The sequence below is a fragment of the Panicum hallii genome, chromosome 5, assembly GCF_002211085.1.
Source record: "Panicum hallii strain FIL2 chromosome 5, PHallii_v3.1, whole genome shotgun sequence".
In the NCBI taxonomy this organism is placed as follows: domain Eukaryota; kingdom Viridiplantae; phylum Streptophyta; class Magnoliopsida; order Poales; family Poaceae; genus Panicum; species Panicum hallii.
In genome coordinates this window covers 17,044,190-17,062,600 of record NC_038046.1, presented here as the reverse complement: position 1 = coordinate 17,062,600, position 18,411 = coordinate 17,044,190, and the positions used below count along the sequence as shown (strand labels likewise).

The window sequence follows — 18,411 nt, the reverse complement described above, 5'->3', positions numbered from 1 at the left end:
GGAGCCAGGCTGCACAGAATTTTTCATCTACTTATTTTCCGCAGACATCCAAGCACATGAATGGCATCAGGGGATCAACAGATGAACACATAAATGAATGCCAAGTAATCACCATCACATTTTTCTGAACAAACAATCACCAACACGTTTGACAAGCTTTACAATCTGCACAATCACCAGAGATTATTAACAGAAGGTGCTGAGAATTAAATCATAAGGTCAATCCTAATATTTGCCTATGGAACAGATCATGGAGGAAAAACAAACAAATACAATTCAAGATCAAAATGATGCCACAAAGATGACTTCTTCGGGCCATGTTTTCCCATGTTATTCCAATCCACTGAAACTGAAAAGGATAATCCTGAAGCCCAAAACGTCCGGTGTCTCAGTGCTTGAGCACCAAGGACAAACCGACCTTTGTGCTCTTCTCAATTGCCTTGGTGTCGACCTCACCAGAGATGGTGACAAATGATTTGGGGCGCCATTCATGCTGGACAAGGGCACTGGCCATGCCATAGTTGTTGAAGCGTGCCTTTACGGTGGTGTGGGGATCCAACGAGTGCTGAGAACCAAAGATCAGCGTACTCTCGTTTCTAGAGAAGCTGTGTGACAGCTCAGCCCCAACAGCGGTGCCTGAGTGATGCTTTACCAAGTGGTAGTAGGATGCAACCATGGTATCACCATGGTTATTCCTGATGAAGAGTTTCATGATTATTCACCACAGTAAAATTGAAGACATGGTAAAACTAATGTTCAAATTACAGTGATTCTATCAGCATATGGTAGCTCACAAGAGAAAAGATACTCACAAATGGAGGGAAGCAATAAGATCTGGATTGGTAAGGCTCAGGGCCGCATTGTACTTGGTGAAATTGCTAGTTGCCGTATCAAATGAAACATCAACGCCAACTGAGAGTGCTTTGCTTCCAAAGACACCAGAAAAGTTAACCATAGGGTTGGGATTAAGCCCAATGCTTGCATTCACACCAGCAAATTCATGCAAGTACTGGAGCTCAAGCTGATAAGGCAGACAAAAAGAGAAGCATTTTAATTACTGGCCACCATGTTGGATAAAATCACTTTAGACAATGACAATTGATTTGGTCCTTAGGATTCTAGAAACATACCTTCCCTGATCTCTGGTCTGGAACAACCAAGCTGAGAATCGATTTGAGCCCTGAAGTTCCAAACTCATCCACAGTGATTGTTGTCAAAAGCTGGAAGATACAAAATCCAACTCTCAGAAAATATTGCAAACGATTGCAGATTATGAGGGCATTAAACACAGTTCAATACATAACATCAAAATAGAAACATGATTCGTGTAAAAAAAGGGAGAAGCATAGCACTGCAGCGTACATCTGACTCTGAGTTTGCTTTGACATCAACTGTCAACTTCTTGTTCTTAATCTGGGTCTGAAGCTCACCAAATATGGACTCATTTTTCCTTGTTCCTGCGGCTGTTATTGCCTGTATGTAAAATCAAGATCATCACCACAGAGCAAAAAAAATACAAGTGCTATATGAAGATGCACTGACCCAACACTGTATTCTAGCGCTACGTGCATCTACTTGGTAAACAGTCCCTAACTCACACGCATTTACTAAAGGTTTGTTGCATACTTGCATGGTGGAGAGAAAGATGCATTATGCAGTTACAGAAAAACATTGGGGAGGGAGAAGGAAAATGATGACTTGGCAACCGCAGAAACACAGTAATTATGCGACTCCAGATCCTGCACATTCGCCGTCTAATCTAATCTAGAAACATAGAGACTCCAAGCATGAGATCCGGCCCACATTGTACACAACAGTAAACAGTGATCAGTGGGGGGACGACTCTTTGCGCAGAACCAACAAGAGCGACCCACTCGATCGCCCAATTGGAAATGGGCGTGGACGTTCCAAACAATTTGGGCAGTCCCGAATGGAATCGGGCAGCGATTCACTCCACCAAGCGCTACCTCACGAAATCGCGGTATCGTTGCGGGGAGACGCGAGAAGAGGGGGTGGTTGATTAGGATTTCGGAGGGAGGGAAGGAGGGAGCAGGAGCACTCACGACGCCGTGGGGGGAGCAGGTGGTGACGGAGAATTTCTGGTGCGTGTTGTAGTCCTTGTACAGCAGATCTGCGGGCAAAGGGAAACCACACGCGTCAGGATCAGGCGGTCCTCGGGCGACGAAGAACACGACCAGGAACAGAATCGAGGGCAGAGGAAGGGGAGGAGGAGGCGTGCGGGACCTCTGGACTTCTTGCCGATGTCGGCGTAGAGGCCTGGTGCCATGGCGGCGGCGGGGGCGGCGGCGATAAGGAGAGGGCGGAGGTGGGAGAGGGGGAGAGGTGGCAGCGGCGGAGGCGGCGACCAGTTAAAACGGAGACGGCGCTACAGATCTTCTTCTGGTTTCCCGTGGGGAGCAAACGGCGGAGGCGGGCAGCTGGGCCAGGCTGCCTCCGGGACCCACCTCCAGGTCCAGTCGCGGCGGGCGGAGTCGCGGTCCTGATGGGAAAGCTGGAATCGCACAGCCCACCGCGGCCCAATTACAAGCAGACAGCGCGCAGGAGGACAGGCCGGTAACAGACTAGCAGGTAAGCTTCCTTTTATTTTGTTTCTTATACGTGTCCATGATTCATTATTTTTCTATAAATATTTATGTGTCGGTGTTTTACCGTCTGCCCACCGAGTGGTATACCTGAGGTGGTAAGTTTTACGTAGGGTGAAGCCGAGATTAGGAAATCGAAGGTTCAAGCAACACAAGTTTTAGACAGGTTCGGACCGCGATGTGCGTAATACCCTACGTCCTGTTTGGTGGTTTGTATTGCCTTGGGTGTTGATGTGTTTTGAGGGGGTCCCTGCCCGCCCTTATATATCCGGAAGGACAGGGTTACATTAATCCTAGTCCGACACTAGCCTAGAAATCGTACTCGAGTACAACTCGAGTAGCTTCTTTCTGTATCGGCTAGTCCTACTTTGCATGCGAGCAGAGTACAACACAGATAAGGGTACAACACAGATAAGGTATAGGACATGTCCTATCCCCTATTCCTATATGAACTACGTTATGTACACAGTCCCGTAGTCCCGGGTCTGACAAGCCCCCGAGCTCTTTATAGCTGAGTAATGCAGGCTCCTCGAGTACTTCCGAAGTAGTCTTCGGCTTCTTTTAAAGATCCGTCTTGAAGTTCTTCTTCGAGTACTTCCTTATCTGCATCGAAGCTTGTCTGCATCGAAGCCATGAGGTGCTCATGCCCCGAATTACTTCTTTGGTATGATGTGCGATGAAAAATCGCACTCCATATGGAGTAACCCTAGAGCCTTAGGTTGAATCGAAGAATCAGGCTGAGAGTCACATTACTCTTGAATCTTCCTTTCTTACTCTTCGAATATATTCGAAAAATAAGTAGTTGATGCCACGTATCCCACAGCCTCCGAGTCTTGAATCCAAATCTCTCAGATTTAGAAAAAAAAAGGATCCAATGGTCATGGTATGCAGTGAAAAAAATGTTTCCTTGGGAAATAATTGGTGTGATGGTACAGATGATGGAAGTTAGATTTGGAATTCGAAAGACCCCTTTTTCGGGACAATTAACCCTGAAAAAATGGTTAATCGAATAATTTATCTAAAAATCCACCAAATGACCCCTTATTTTCCGAATATTCCCTGTGACGACTCTTCAACTTTGGCCGCTGGTTATTTAACCCCGCGGTAACTTAAGGTAAAAACCTATGCTTCCAATCTTCAATCCGCCGAGAAATTTCTGAATCCCCAATCAAATCCGTGCTCCGCCTTCACCCCCTTGAACAAGCCCCAATGTAGCCAAAGCTCACCGCCCCTTCACTGCAGCCCCTGAGCGCACGCGAGTAAAGCAGCTCGTGGCAAATAGATCTAGAATGGCGCCCAAGAGATCCAACGAGAAAGATGGGAAGGGGAAGGAATCGGAGCTGCCTTCTGGGGAGTGGACTTATAGTAAGTGCTCCAATAATGACCTTCTGCGTCTTGTTTCTGAGGGTTTGCTTCAGGAGAAAAATCTCGTTAACTAGCGCCCTTCATTTCGCCAAACTCTTCCCATGGAGAATCTAGACCAAATCGTCTCATTCTACCATTTCTCTGAAAGGGGTTTGGCACTCCCCACCTATTCCTTCTTCCGTGGCCTTCTTTACTTCTACGGGCTTGAGCTCCATCATCTCAACCCGAACTCTATCTGCCACATTGCTATTTTCATCCATTTTTGTGAAGCTTTCCTCGTAATTGAACCCATTGGGATCTTTTCCGCTATCTTTTCTGGGTAAAACCACAACCCACCTCCAAAAATCCATCCATTGTGGGGGGCGTCGGCGTCCAGCTTAGGCAACAGGCTGGTGATAGATATCTTTCCTACAAATTCCCCTCCAACATCTCTGGATGTAAAAACCATTGGTTCTGCATTGTAAACCATGTCCCCCAACTCCCTAAAAGGTCGGGTAAGCCCCCTATTCTGCGGCCGGAGTGGAACACCGAGCTCGCCAAGGAGGACATGGACCAAGTCGATGAGCTGCTTGCTCAAATAGCAGCCCATAAGAAAATAGGAGTGACCGGCGCGTCAGTAATATTTTCATTCTTCAGACGCCGAACCCAGCCAATCCAGCAGCGCCATACGCTAGGCTTCGAGTACATGGGTACTGAAGACCCATCTCGGATGTGCGCAGAGGAATTAATCGACGATGCTGCGCTCATCCGAGTCAAGCGGGTGCTGCTGGATATCAACACGGTGCCCTACGTCCCGGAGCTGTTCTCAGCGCAAAATCCTCTAGAGCCGGTAAGGTTTTGACTTCTTGGCAAAATTTTCGTTGTTCTGGAACTTCTACTGATTTAAAATCCTCTGTAGGGACACATGGCATTGTACCGGAGTTATCCGCCACAAGCCAACATCCCCCAACCACACCACCTTCTTCCCAGTGCCTCAGCTGAAGCAAAAAAGGCTCAATCGTCTGACGATCAGCCCAGCGGCGAGACAACTGAAAGCGAGATCCCCCCGGCGGAGAGGGCAACCGAAGGGAAGGCGAACAAGAACAACTCCCCCGGATCATCCGTGGAGTTGGTGGAAGCTTTGCCATCAGTCCCTCGGGGTCATCAGGTGGTGCGCAAGCGTAAAGCCAACGTAGTCGAACCCACCAGGTATGGGGCCGTCGTCTTGTAGAATTATCAAGTCTTGTGTTTGTTGGATGCTAACTTTGTCTGTGTTGTAGTCCTTCTTCTTCTTCTCCCGACCCCAAGTGCCGAAAGATGGTCGGGACCGCGTTTGCTAGGGATGATGTTCCAGCAGGAGACTCTGCAGAAACTGCTGGGACGGACCCGTCGACTACATCTGCAGGAGTCATAACCATTGCCGTGGCGGGTACCTCGCCGGGGCATCCAGCGCCCTCGGCTGGTGTGACCCCGCCACCGGCAATGAGTGTCAGACCCGGGGCCACCGGGCTGGGCATGTTACGTAGTCTAAGAGATTAAGCCCGTCTTATCTCTTATTCATTTTGTTTATCTCTTATTTATCCCATTTAAATAGGAGATAGAGTTAACCAACACGGAGAGGATCTACTCGAGATATGTTCTGGTATGATTCCTCGATGGGGGTTGGTTAGCATCTTTGTAACTCTGGCCTCTCGGATATATAAGGGAGGTCAGGGACCCCCCTCAAAATAGGAGATCATTAGGTCATTCTATACCAAAGGCAATACAAACCACCATACAGGACGTAGGGTGTTACGCATCTTGCGGCCCGAACCTGTCTAAGCTTTGTGTTCCTTGCACCTTCGAGTTCCTGATCTCGGCGTTACTTAACCCAAAACTTACCATCTTGGGTATATCCCTCGCTGGGCAGCCGGTTAAACACCGACAATGAGTACCGTGGTTGTAAAACCACGGGCACTGAAACTGAAGAAGTCCGGCATAAAGAAATCCAAACTGTAAGTGCAGCTCCTTCGTCATAATGTATCGTTTGTTCTTTCAACTTATTTGATGTTATATCTGACTCTGCTTTGTTAGGACTTCGTCTGCTTTGGGGTTGGACGAGCCAGAGCCTATATTGGCTACTCTAGCCTCCGAGCCGCCAGCCCCCAAGGAGGACGCGATGCTGCCCGACCCACCACCTCCCGAGCCCCAGCAACTCGAAGCGAGCGCTGGTGGTGATGAACAAGTCGAGGCCACCAATGCCACTCCTGCGGATGGCATAGGTAAGTGTCTAACCCCCTGCGGGTAACCGCTTAGATCGCAGGCTTCGTGTCTTGAATGCTTCTTGCGACTTGTAGGTGCCCCGCAACCATCAATTGAAGAAGCTGCGGATACTTCTGGCAGCCCTGGAGCTCTGCTGGTGTCCGGGAGAGGGTACAAGAACATCATCACCAAAGATCTGTTGGATGATCCTCTCCTCACGATCGACAACATGCGATATTTCCAGAAGATCTCCAAGGAGATGTACAAATTTACCCTGGTAAGGCATGACTGCTCTTCTGCCATTATGTTTTGTCAACTTGTTTCGTCTTCTCAGTCTTCCCCCTTGTATAGGATGTGGCCAAACGCTCTCAAGAAAAATCTGAGAAGCTAAAAGCAGTCGAGAGTGGCCTATAGGAGCTCCAAGCGAAAGATAGACACATCTAGGAAGAACTCCAAAAGAACATCTATCTTCGCAAGGAGCTCGACAAGCTGAAACAGGAGCGGACACGGGAAACATGGCTACTCAAGAATGACATCCATAATCTTGAGAAGTCCAACTCCGAGCTCCAAGAACAACTCAAGGAACAGAAAAAAGCGCATCAAGGCAAGTCCCTTCCATGATCGAGTATTTTTCTCTAGCATTTGATCTTGTGTTTTGAAACATTGTCGTCACCGTAGAGGTTAAGAAACTCTTAATTTATAAAGAAGAGTTACTTACTGACGTGAAGAATATATTGTATCATTGTACAGATGACATCGAGAAGCTGCAGAAGGTGATCGCTGACACTGAATAGCAGTTCATCGGGTGCCTTCAGCAGATCAAGACGCTAGGCGAAGAGAAAGAGCAGTGCCAAAAAGAGCTGGAGGACCTAAGGGTGGCCGCCCTACAGCTGGTTGAAGTGGTGGATCCGCAGGATGACGGCGCAGCATACGGGCGATCCTTGCTGGACCGACTCCGCGGAGCTCCGCAGAAAGTCCTGAGCTTCATCGCCGAGGCCCCAACCACATATGTGTTATCGCCATAATTTGATTGGGCTAAGAGATGGGCCAAGAGCAACATGGGCTGAAGGAAATCATCGTAATGGTCTGCGAATCGGCTTCTGTACGAGCACGTCAAGGGCTAGGATGGCCGTGTATCTAATAAGGATAGTTTAAATACAGTAAGTTAGAGATTGTGTCGTAATCAGCTAGGGTTAGTTAGAAAAGATCAAGTCTTCGGACTATAAATATGCATCGTGAGATTCAATAAAATCAATCGAAAACATTCACAGCAAACTCTCGGCGCATCGCCACCCCTTTTCCAAGGGTTTTTCTCCAGGTAATTGACATGCTGCTCCTGCCATGTTCCGCATGGTCGGGGCAGCATTGTGCTTATCTGTTTACCTTTGTGTTACTCGTACTGAAGCGTTTTTGATGGCGAGTAACACTAGTTATCTCGAACGATTATGATGCTGCATCGGTTTTGTATAATAGATCTATGTTGCTTGCTGTTCATAATCGTTTAGCTGTCCTTGTGCGTGATCCCAGGCGCAGGGGCAGCACTTTGCTCTGTTTTCGCTTAGTAGATCTAATTTGTTATGGTAATTCTTTGTTCCACAAGGAATTGGTTTGATATCCGTATAATTAGGCCCTTCAAACGGGTTGAATGTTCCGGCTGCACGTTTGGTGCCTTACGTTGATCTAACGAGGGATCGTTCCGGGAATCGACTTGTTAGTCGGTTTTTAGGCCTCTTTTTGGGTTAGCGTATCGTTATCTTTCATGTTAGTTAGGCTTAATCACGCGTAGGATGTTCCGGTTGTACGGTAAAAATCTTTACCGTCATGGATTGGATTAACTTGGTAATTACAGAGCATGCTTTTATCTTTCTTTATCGGATTTATGCAAGGTGTTTTTATATATCGGTAGATCCGATCTGTTAAATATTGCAATCGGCTTCTTTTAGCCGATTCTGAGAAGTACTCGAAGGACCAATCCAGTACAACGACTCTATCGGCTTCTTCGGCTGGTCTTGGGAGTCGTTGTAAGAGCCGATCACAGCTCGGACTAATGTTTAATTTGGCTGTGTACGCAGGAAAATAGCTGACGAACGGTTTCTACACCTTTCTGATCAGGTATAGGTCAGGTGGCACGCCTAGCACTTCACCAAGCCAGGGCGTGTGCCGGACTTCTAGGCCGTTGACCGAGGGACCGGGGCCCACCAGCAGTCCCGGAAGCCTCCCGGCTCCTCGTGTTGCCTGTCGCTACTCGCCGGTGGGTTTTAACCGATAACACATTTTGGCATGCCCGGTGGGACCTCATTGACGTCATCAGCATCGACTACTTCATCGACTACATCGACTACCATCTTCGACTACATCGACTACAATCGGCTGCATCATCTCTCTCGGCTTCATCGACTTCCGTTGTCAAGATGCCGGACAAGAACCCGATTACCTTCGATGAGTTGTCTGATGAGCACAAGCAAAGGTATAATGAAATAAAAGCTGCTTTTGAAGCCGATCTCATCGGCTCGTTTGAAAGAACTTGACACCACGGCATCAGATGGAAAGGATTCTCATCTGAAGGGGCACTAGATGAAGTGGATCTATCTACTCCATCGGAGGAACGTACGAGAGCTCTCCGCCAGGAGGTCAACTACATGGTGGCCCACTCGTTACATCGACATTCTAAGAGTTTGGTGAACACTCTTGAGCACGTTGCGCTACGCGTGGAGCAGGAAATCATGAAACACCAGTACTCTCCAACAGGACCTGCTTTAGGGAGTCACAGAGGGGAGTTGCCTTCTCATTCCAGACCACCAGTGTCTTATGCATTTGCCGCCCCAGAGCAACAGAATTCTCCAGCATATGTCGCATATAAGGCGGGAGGTGACCCTGCCGATCACCAATTCTTCAGTGAACCCCCCAAGGAGGTGCCGCACGGATATGTTTGTGCGTATATACCAGATGGTGGTAGCCCGGCGCATCTTACGCAAAGGGTAACTGGAGGAACATCTATAGTCGATGCCGACAAACAGGCATGGCTAGCTACTTATGCGACGAGGCCGAGTCATGAAGGTACGCACTCGGCCCCAGGAGTTAAAACATGGTGGATCAAATTACTGCCATTCTGAGAGACCAATTTGGCATTCTCCCAAGAAGGTGAGCGATCGGCTACACCAAGCCGTATCCAAGTGATTACGACTTAATTCCCCTGCCGCCCAAGTATCGGCTACCTGAGTTCACCAAGTTCAACGGAGTAGAAGGGTCCAGCTCCATAGAGCATGTGAGCCGATATCTAGTGCAGCTTGGGATGATTTCTGTATCAGATCCATTGCGGGTAAGGTTTTTCTCGCAGTTTCTCACAGGACCGGCTTTCGGATGGTACACGTCATTGGGTCCTGATTCTATCCACACTTGGAAGCAACTAGAAGAACAGTTCCATATGCAATATTATTCAAAAGCTGCAGAAGCTGGAATTGCTGATTTGGCACAGGTCCGCTAGAAGCGAGGAGAAACAGTGGCGGAGTACATCCATCATTTCAGAGAAGTCAAGAATCGATGCTACTCGATTCAAATTTCAGAGAAAGAGGCGGTTGAATTGGCAATTTTGGGATTGGTAAAACCAGTTAAAGACCTAGTTTTCCAGTTGGAATTCAACTCTTTGGCTCATCTGGTACAGAAGATGACGGCATACGAGCAACGTCACCCAGAATTATATCAAGACAAGTTCAAGCGTCAAGTAGCAATGGTTGATGTTGAAGACTCCGAAGACTCTGAGGATGATAAAGAGATTGCAGTTGTGAAGTGGGCACGGGGGGCAAAGCCCGTACCTTGCAAGTGGGTGAAACAACAAGGTCCTGTGAAAGGATTTGATTTCGATGTCAGCAAAGTCGAACAGATATTCGACTTGCTCTTGAAGGAAAAGCAGCTGAAATTCCCTGAAGGTGTTAAGATCCCAACAGCTCAGGAACTCCAGGGGAGATCATACTGCAAGTGGCATAATTCTTTCACTCATGGCACTGGCGACTGCAAGGAACTCCGACGCCAAATACAATCAGCTATAGAGCAAGGCCGATTAATCTTGGGGCAATACGCCATGAAGGTTGATACTCAACCGTTTCCAAACGTAAATATGGTGGAAGGATACGACCGATCAACGCGTCAGCAGCTGGACTTTACGCTTGGAAGTAACATGACAGGACATGCATCACGTCAGCATCCAAGGAGGCAAGAGGCCGATTCCCGCGATCGGCCCCAAAAAGAAGAAAGGAGCTATATCACCGAGGAACAGGTCAGGCATGTCAGGAATCAACGACCAGTTTCCTCTCACCTTCTGAGAAAATACCAGTATCAATATCAGCAGCGTCTCCACTGGGAGACTGAAGAAGAAGAATATGAGCGGCGCACAGGGAAACGCCTCAGGAAGCGGGAAGATACGCGAGATGATTGGCATTGCCCATTCTTCAGATACTGTTGGGATTCTGGTATGAAACGACTACCACCCTTGAAGATTGTCCAAAATGCAAGTCTCGGAGGCATGATGCAAGGAATACTTCAGTTTTTCAGCGTTTAGGACCAGAGCAGCCTCGTCATTAACAAGTCGAGACGTCACGCGCAGGGGGCAATTCAGAAGTTGAAGAGGACAAGTATCACCGACCATGCTGGTGTCCTGATGGGCTCAACCGGTCTCAAAAACGGAGGGTACAGCGGCTGCGCAGTTTGGAAGAAGCCGAGGCCCAATACTTGGAAACACTAAGGAAGGCGCGGCCGGATTTGGCAGAAAAAGTCCATAACCCTTGGAAAGCAGAGGACTCTTCTAAGAAGGTGTGGCGCCCAAAGAAGTCGAAAGCTGATGTAAAGACATCGGCTGATGCACATATGGTATTTGTTCTTCATGCAGAATTTCATGCACCAAGACACGAAGAGGTGCCCGTGGCTCAGCTTGACCTGGGGCCACGATCAGTCATATTCGAGAAGCCCCGGGAGAAGAATTACAGGCACCTGAAGGCTTTATATCTCAAAGGGTACATAAACGGTCAACCTGTTGTCAGCAGGATGCTAGTCGATACAGGAGCAGCGGTCAATATAATGCCGTACTCGGTACTGCGCAAGTTGGGGCATTCTATTGGGGACTTAATCAAAACCAACATCACGCTAAGTGACTTCAACGGACAAACATCAGAAGCACAAGGAGTCCTCAGCGTGGATCTGACGGTGGGAGGTAAAACTATTCCTACGTCATTTTTTGTGGTCAATAGCAAAGGCTCGTACACCGTTCTGCTTGGGAGAGATTGGATTCATGCCAATTGCTGTATCCCTTCAACAATGCACCAATGTCTGATTCGATGGGATGGAGATGAAGTAGAAGTAGTCCACGCGGACGACTCTGCCGAAGTTTCACATGCTGCCATGAGTGTCTGGGATGCAGAGGACCAGGAGCCGATCTCAGGGATTAGCTTGAAGGGCTGCGACCGTGTAGAGGCTATAAAAAACAGGGTGAGGCTGGTCTTATCCACTAGCCTTACAGATTAGATGAGGTGCCAAAGTCAGTTTGCACCAAAGAAACACGAGAAGCCGATCCCTGCGATCGGCCCCAAAAGATAGAACTCGAGTTGTTTTCACATTATTATACAGTTCACAAAGAGGCCCGCTCAAGCAGCCGGCCAAGTGTTGATTGTAAAGTAGCACAAGTTGATGAAAAGAACAAGTCGGCCGATCCTTGCGATCGGCCAAATCCTTTTTCATCACATTCATTGTTTATTTGCAGTGTTGACTTGATGGATGAAGGGAAACTAGGATACAGGTTTATATCTGCTGACGAGCTGGAAGAAGTCGATATTGGTCCTGGGGATAAGCCACGACCAACATTTATCAGCAAGAAGTTAAATCCAGAGTTGCGAAAGCCGATGATAGTGTTGTTGAAAGAATATGCGGATTGTTTTGCCTGGCATTACACAGAGATGCCCGGGTTGGACAGGAGTATCGTCGAGCATCGGCTCCCTCTTAAACCAGGATTTCAGCCGTTCCAGCAACGAGCACGGCAAATGAAGGCCGAAGTCTTAGAAGAAGTCGAGAAAGAAGTCGAAAATATGATAGAAGCAGGCTTCATCAGGATATGCAGGTATGCTGAATGAATTTCTAGTGTTGTGCCTGTACAGAAGAAGGATGGCCGGTGGAGGGTCTGTGTAGATTTCAGAGATCTTAACAGAGCTACACCAAAAGATGAGTACCCGATGCAGGTTGCGGAAACACTGATTAATGCAGCTGCTGGTCATAAGATGTTGAGTTTTATGGATGGTAACGATGGCTATAACCAGATCTTTATGGCCCCAGAGGATATTCATAAGACTGCATTCAGAGTACCAGGTGCAGTGGGATTATTCGAGTACGTGGTCATGACTTTCGGGCTCAAAAATGCTGGTGCTACATATCAACGGGCCATGAACTATATGTTTCACGACATGATCGGTAAGCTGGTGGAGATTTATATTGATGACGTGGTGGTAAAGTCTGCATCGGCTGAGGGGCATTTAGGAGATCTGCAGCGAGTTTTGGAATGAACTAGGAAGTTCGGGCTTAAAATGAACCCAAAGAAGTGTGCCTTTGGTGTATCAGCCGGTCAGTTCCTGGGTTTTCTGGTTCACGAACGGGGAATTGAGATCGGCCTAAAAAGTCAAGAAGCTGTGAAGGCAATGGTGCCATCTGCTACAAAAAAGGAACTCCAACAACTCATTGGTAAGATCAATTTCGTCAGGAGATTTATTTCCAATCTCTCAGGGAGAATTGAGCCATTCATGGAGTTAGTGAAAATTAAAGCCAATGATGAGTTCCGCTGGGGGGTAGAGTAACAACAGGCGTTTGAAGATATCAAAGAATATTTATCCAAACCACCTGTGTTAATCCCACCCGAGCAGGGTAAGCCATTCTATGTTTATCTGTCAGTAGGTGACACTTCCATTGCTTCAGTCATCGTACAAGTGCAGGATGGCAAGGAGAGAGTTATTTTTTATCTCAGCAGAAGGATGCTAGATGCAGAGACAAGGTACCCCGAAATTGAGAAATTATGCCTTTGTCTATTCTTTACCTGCATAAAGCTCCGTCATATCCTGCTTTCTGCCGAGACAATTGTCATCTGCAAATCAGATGTCATCAAGCATATGCTGTCTGCCCCAGTATTGAAAGGCCGACTTGGTAAGTGGATGTTTGCCCTGTCAGAATTCGATATCCATTACCAGCCTGCAAAGGCAGTCAAAGGGCAGGCGTTGGCTGACCTCGTTGCAGAAAGGACCAGCTCAGACATATCGGCGCTTTCCATCCGCTCATGGGCAATGTTTTTTGATGGGTCGGTCTGTGGAGATGGTTCCGGCATAGGTATCTTGCTCATCTCGCCTCGGAGGGCAACATATTCCTTTTCAATCAGATTGCCAACATCGTGTACCAATAATCTAGCCGAGTATGAAGCAGTGCACAAAGGTATGGAGCTACTTCTCGAAGCTGGAGTAGAAGCAGTAGAAGTTTTTAGGGATTCAAAGCTGGTCATCTCTCAGCTCACGGAGGCATACCGATGTGAGAGCGAGTTGTTGTTTCCCTTGTGGAGACAATGCCAGGAGCTAATGGCCCAGTTCAGATATATAAACTTCTACTGGATACCAAGGGTGCAAAATTATGAGGCCAAGGATCTTGCCCAGATGGCTTCCGGTTACAAGGACACGGCGGATGGAGCTGATTTTCCAATAAACCTGCTGGATCAGGGGGATTGGAGAGCCGATATCTTCAATTACTTGAAGGATCTGGCTTGGGGGGCACCTAAGAAGATACGCTACAGAGCCATGAAGTACGTCCTGATAGGGGACGACTTGTTCTACAGGACTCTGGAAGGATTACTGCTCAAGTGCTTAGGGCGGATTGAATCCAATCGGCTTCTACATGAAGTCCATGAAGGAACGTGTGGTACTCATCAATCAGCCCACAAGATGAAATGGTTGGTCAGGCGCTCGGGATATTATTGGCCTAATATGCTGGAAGATTGCTTCAAGTATTATAAAGGATGCCAGGCCTGTCAGAGGTTTGGAAAAATACAAATAGTACCATCAGTAATGAACCCTATCATCAAACCTTGGCCATTCAGGGGCTGGGGCATGGACATGATCGGTAAGATTAATCCTCCATCAAGTAAGAGCCATCAGTTTATTTTGGCCATCACAGATTATTTTACCAAATGGGTAGAGGCTGTTCCTATGAAGTCAGTAACGTCGAGAGACGTCATCAATTTCGTCAAAGAACATGTTATTCATAGGTTTGGGATTCCTCAGACCATTACAACAGATGGAGGGTCGGTGTTTATATCTGATGGATTCAAAAAGTTCGCTGCCAACATGGGGATTAAATTGATCAGGTCGTCTCCATACTATGCCCAAGCAAATGGACAAGCCGAAATGTCCAATCAGAGCTTGATCAAACTGATCAAAAGGAAGATTGATGAATATCCACAGCGTTGGCATTAAGTATTATCGGAAGCGTTATGGGCTTATCGCGTTTCATGCCATGGTGCAACAAAAACTTCACCATATCATTTAGTATATGGGCAGGAGGCCGTATTGCCATGGGAAATTACGGCCGGTTCAAGATGGATAGAGTTTCAGAATGAGTTAACTACTGAAGAATATGCAGCACTAATGAGAAACAATATGGAAGACATTACAGAACTCAGGCTTTGGTCGCTGGAAAAGATCAAAGAAAATAAGGCCAAGGTAGCCCGCGCGTACAACAAGAAGGTTAAACCGAAGGAATTTCAAGTTGGGGATTTAGTGTGGGAAGCGGTGCTACCATTGGGGACCAAGGATGCGGCATATGGTAAATGGTCTCCGAATTGGCACGGGCCTTATAGAGTTGATCAAGCTCTGCCAGGGAATGCATACATGCTCGAAGAATTGGATGGGCTGAAATTCCCGATGGCGGTCAATGGTCAGCATCTCAAGAAATATTTCCCGAGCATGTGGGAAGATGAGTAATGAAGCCGATGTAAGGCATCCGGCTGTGGATTAACCCAATTAGGGTATTGATGAGGGAAGCCAATGTGGTACATTGGGCTATGAGATATAATCGAGTGCATTGCGGTATATCGAGTTGATCTGGCTGGGTACCCCATAGTATATTAAGCTGCAGGACAATATCTATCCGGTACTTTGGAAGCCGATGCAATACATCAGGCTATAAGGCGGAATGGGACGAGCAAGCTAGATTTGTAAGGAAAAGGCAGTGCCGGTCCATGCACAGAGCTAAGAGATTGAACAGCCGATGTTGAGCCATCGACTTTAGAAGCATTAATTGGGCCCTGCAAATCCTGGATTTTGATAAAAGAAGAGAGGATGGTTGCAGGAATCCTTTGATCTTAAGAGAATAGGTTCGACTTCTTCGCGGGGTTTTCCTGGTACTCATATTATTTGACCCAGTTGGGAAATGGGATCCAACAACAAGCAAAGAAGTCGACTGTAGAGTATTTTTATTATTGGCAAGATCATTTGAAAGGTACTCGAGTTCTTGGGATTCTTCAACCCGGGATAAAAGAAAAGCTTGAGATTGGATCGGATAATTCAAGGGAAAGGGCCGATGCGATGCCATCGGACTTTAAGATTAGATGTCAGATATTGGCTTGCCGAAATAAAAGGATTTATTTACAAAGGTGATTACAAAAGAAGCCGATCTAACGGCTCTGCGCGCAATGGCGGAAGATCCTGGAACTACCACCAGTAAGTCCCTAAGGTCTTGCGGCGCTTGTACGGAGGAGGCGCGCTGGTGTCATCGTCGCTGCTGCCATCACCACCGCCGGTGCTGCTGCTGTTGCAGCCATCGTCGCTGGTGTCGTCGCTGGTGTCCCCGTCGGCTTCTGAAGTCCACAATCCACCGCGCAGGAACCCTCCTACTGATGAGTCGTCGTCGGTAGAGGTGCCCTCGGCATCTTCTTTTGAGAAAGAGGAGACATCATCATCCCAGAAATCTTCATCATCGCTTGCGTCTAGATCCCCATGAAGGAGAATCTGGAGGTCCTCATCATCGGTCAGGGGTTCGTCATCCTCTGACCAAGTGTTGAAGTCCCACTCCTCTGCGTCCCAATGCGGAGGAGCGACAGCTTCGTATGACGCTATCAGATCGAACTCCGGCGTCACTTCCCTGGAGGTTTCGGAGTTAGGAGAAGTGATGGAGATTATGGAAGAAGACGAAGGGGAATTGGATGAAACAGAGGAAGAGGAATACATTGTCAGGGGACGCGGAATGTGTTGGTGCGGCTAATGTATAGAAGAAGAAGATGAATGGAAATAAATCCGCGGATGCCGGTTTATAAAGGCAGAGATGGAAGGGGAAGCGGCATTATCGCGATTCCCGAGGGAGAAGTCGAAGGGTCGCGTCCAAGGGGATTGGAAGGCAGCGCGCATGAACAGGCCTTGGAAGTCGAAGGGCCGTGCCCAGTAGCATTGGGAGTGGCGTGTGCGCACCAGTCTGAGAAGTCGAAGAGGCGATGGTTTCGGAATTATCATTGCCGAAACCAGGGGCATGTGTTATCGCCATAATTTGACTGGGCTAAGAGATGGGCCGAGAGCAACATGGGCTGAAGGAAATCATCGTAATGGTCTGGGAATCGGCTTCTGTACGAACACGTCAAGGGTCAGGATGGCCGTGTATCTAATAAGGATAGTTTAAATACAGTAAGTTAAAGATTGTGTTGTAATCAGCTAGGGTTAGTTAGAAAAGATCAAGTCTCCGGACTATAAATATACATCGTGAGATTCAATAAAATCAATCGAAAACATTCACAACAAACTCTCAGCGCATCGCCACCCCTTTTCCAAGGGTTTTTCTCCAGGTAATTGACATGCTACTCCTTCCATGTTCCGCATGGTCGGGGCAGCATTGCGCTTATCTGTTTACCTTTGTGTTACTCGTACTGAAGCGTTTTTGATGGCGAGTAACACTAGTTATCTCGAATGATTATGATGCTGCATCGGTTTCGTATAATAGATCTATGTTGCTTGCTGTTCATAATCATTTAGCTGTCCTTGTGCGTGATCCCAGGCGCAGGGGCAGCACCTTGCTCTGTTTTCACTTAGTAGATCTAATTCGTTATGGTAATTCTTTGTTCCACAAGGAATTGGTTTGATATCCGTATGATTAGGCCCTTCAAACGGGTTGAATGTTCCGGCTGCACGTTTGGTGCCTTACGTTGATCTAACGAGGGATCGTTCGGGGAATTGACTTGTTAGTCGGTTTTTAGGCCTCTTTTTGGGTTAGCGTATCATTATCTTTCATGTTAGTTAGGCTTAATCACGCGTAGGATGTTCCGGTTGTACGGTGAAAATCTTTACCATCGTGGATTGGATTAACTTGGTAATTACAGAGCATGCTTTTATCTTTCTTTATCGGATTTATGCAAGGCGTTTTTATATATCGGTAGATCCGATCTGTTAAATATTGCAATCAGCTTCTTTTAGCTGATTCTGAGAAGTACTCGAAGGACCAATCCAGTACAACGACTCTATCGGCTTCTTCGGCTGGTCTTGGGAGTTGTTGTAAGAGCCGATCACGGCTCAGACTAATGTTTAATTTGGCTGTGTACGCAGGAAAATAGCTGACGAACTGTTTCTACACCTTCCTGATCAAGTATAGGTCAGGTGGCACGCCTAGCACTTCAACAAGCCAGGGCGTGTGCCGGACTTCTGGGCCGTTGACCGAGGGACCGGGGCCCACCAGCAGTCCCGGAAGCCTCCCGGCTCCTCGTGTTGCCTGTCGCTACTCGCCGGTGGGTTTTGACCGACAACAATATGTTAGCCACGCCTTAGGTCTTGTGAAGTCATTTTGGCCCAAGGCTCGACTAGAAGTACTCGCACAGGGTGTGGCTGCGGACTGCTCTGAAGAGCAGTTCAGCGAGTACGTGCTAGAGGCCAGGTCTGTAGCTGAAAAAATAATAGAGAGTATAGAACAGGATTGAGCTGTAAAAGTACTCTTCTCCTTGTAATATATGTGTCAATGTTGTCCATACTATCATTGTCGTATGATTTCTGGATTGCCATCCATGTTCATAGGCCAAGTAGTAGATATTACCCCGGGTGCAACGACCCTGGGAGTAGTCGATAAAGCTCCTCAAGTGAGCTCGTCCAACAAGTTAGATAGAAACCGATCGAGCGGATCTAACTTGTTTCGAAAAAACGCGATCGTCATAGTAGCGACTATCATGCTTGTAGCAAGT

At 47.5% G+C, this 18,411-nt stretch overlaps 1 protein-coding gene across 1 annotated transcript; it reads right to left on the bottom strand.

Moving 5' to 3' along the window:
* Positions 1–94: 94 nt before the first annotated feature.
* LOC112893733 (mitochondrial outer membrane protein porin 3) lies at positions 95–2,396 on the bottom strand. Its single transcript, XM_025961199.1, has 6 exons — positions 2,245–2,396; positions 2,064–2,131; positions 1,363–1,473; positions 1,131–1,220; positions 813–1,021; positions 95–695 (listed from the first exon to the last, which is right to left on the bottom strand). Exons 1-6 carry the CDS (start codon positions 2,285–2,287, stop codon positions 389–391), a joined length of 828 nt encoding a protein of 275 aa, XP_025816984.1. The 5' UTR covers positions 2,288–2,396; the 3' UTR covers positions 95–388.
* Positions 2,397–18,411: the final 16,015 nt, after the last annotated feature.

What these genes read in the sequence shown, in the direction of transcription:
- LOC112893733 (XM_025961199.1), bottom strand. Translation starts at nt 2,287, where the DNA reads ATGGCACCAGGCCTCTACGCCGACATCGGCAAGAAGTCCAGAG. An exon ending in CATCGGCAAGAAGTCCAGAG is followed by an intron (nt 2,132 to 2,244) that starts GTCCCGCACGCC and finishes CTTTGCCCGCAG; the next exon opens with ATCTGCTGTACAAGGACTAC. An exon ending in CTTATTGCTTCCCTCCATTT is followed by an intron (nt 696 to 812) that starts GTGAGTATCTTT and finishes ACTCTTCATCAG; the next exon opens with GAATAACCATGGTGATACCA.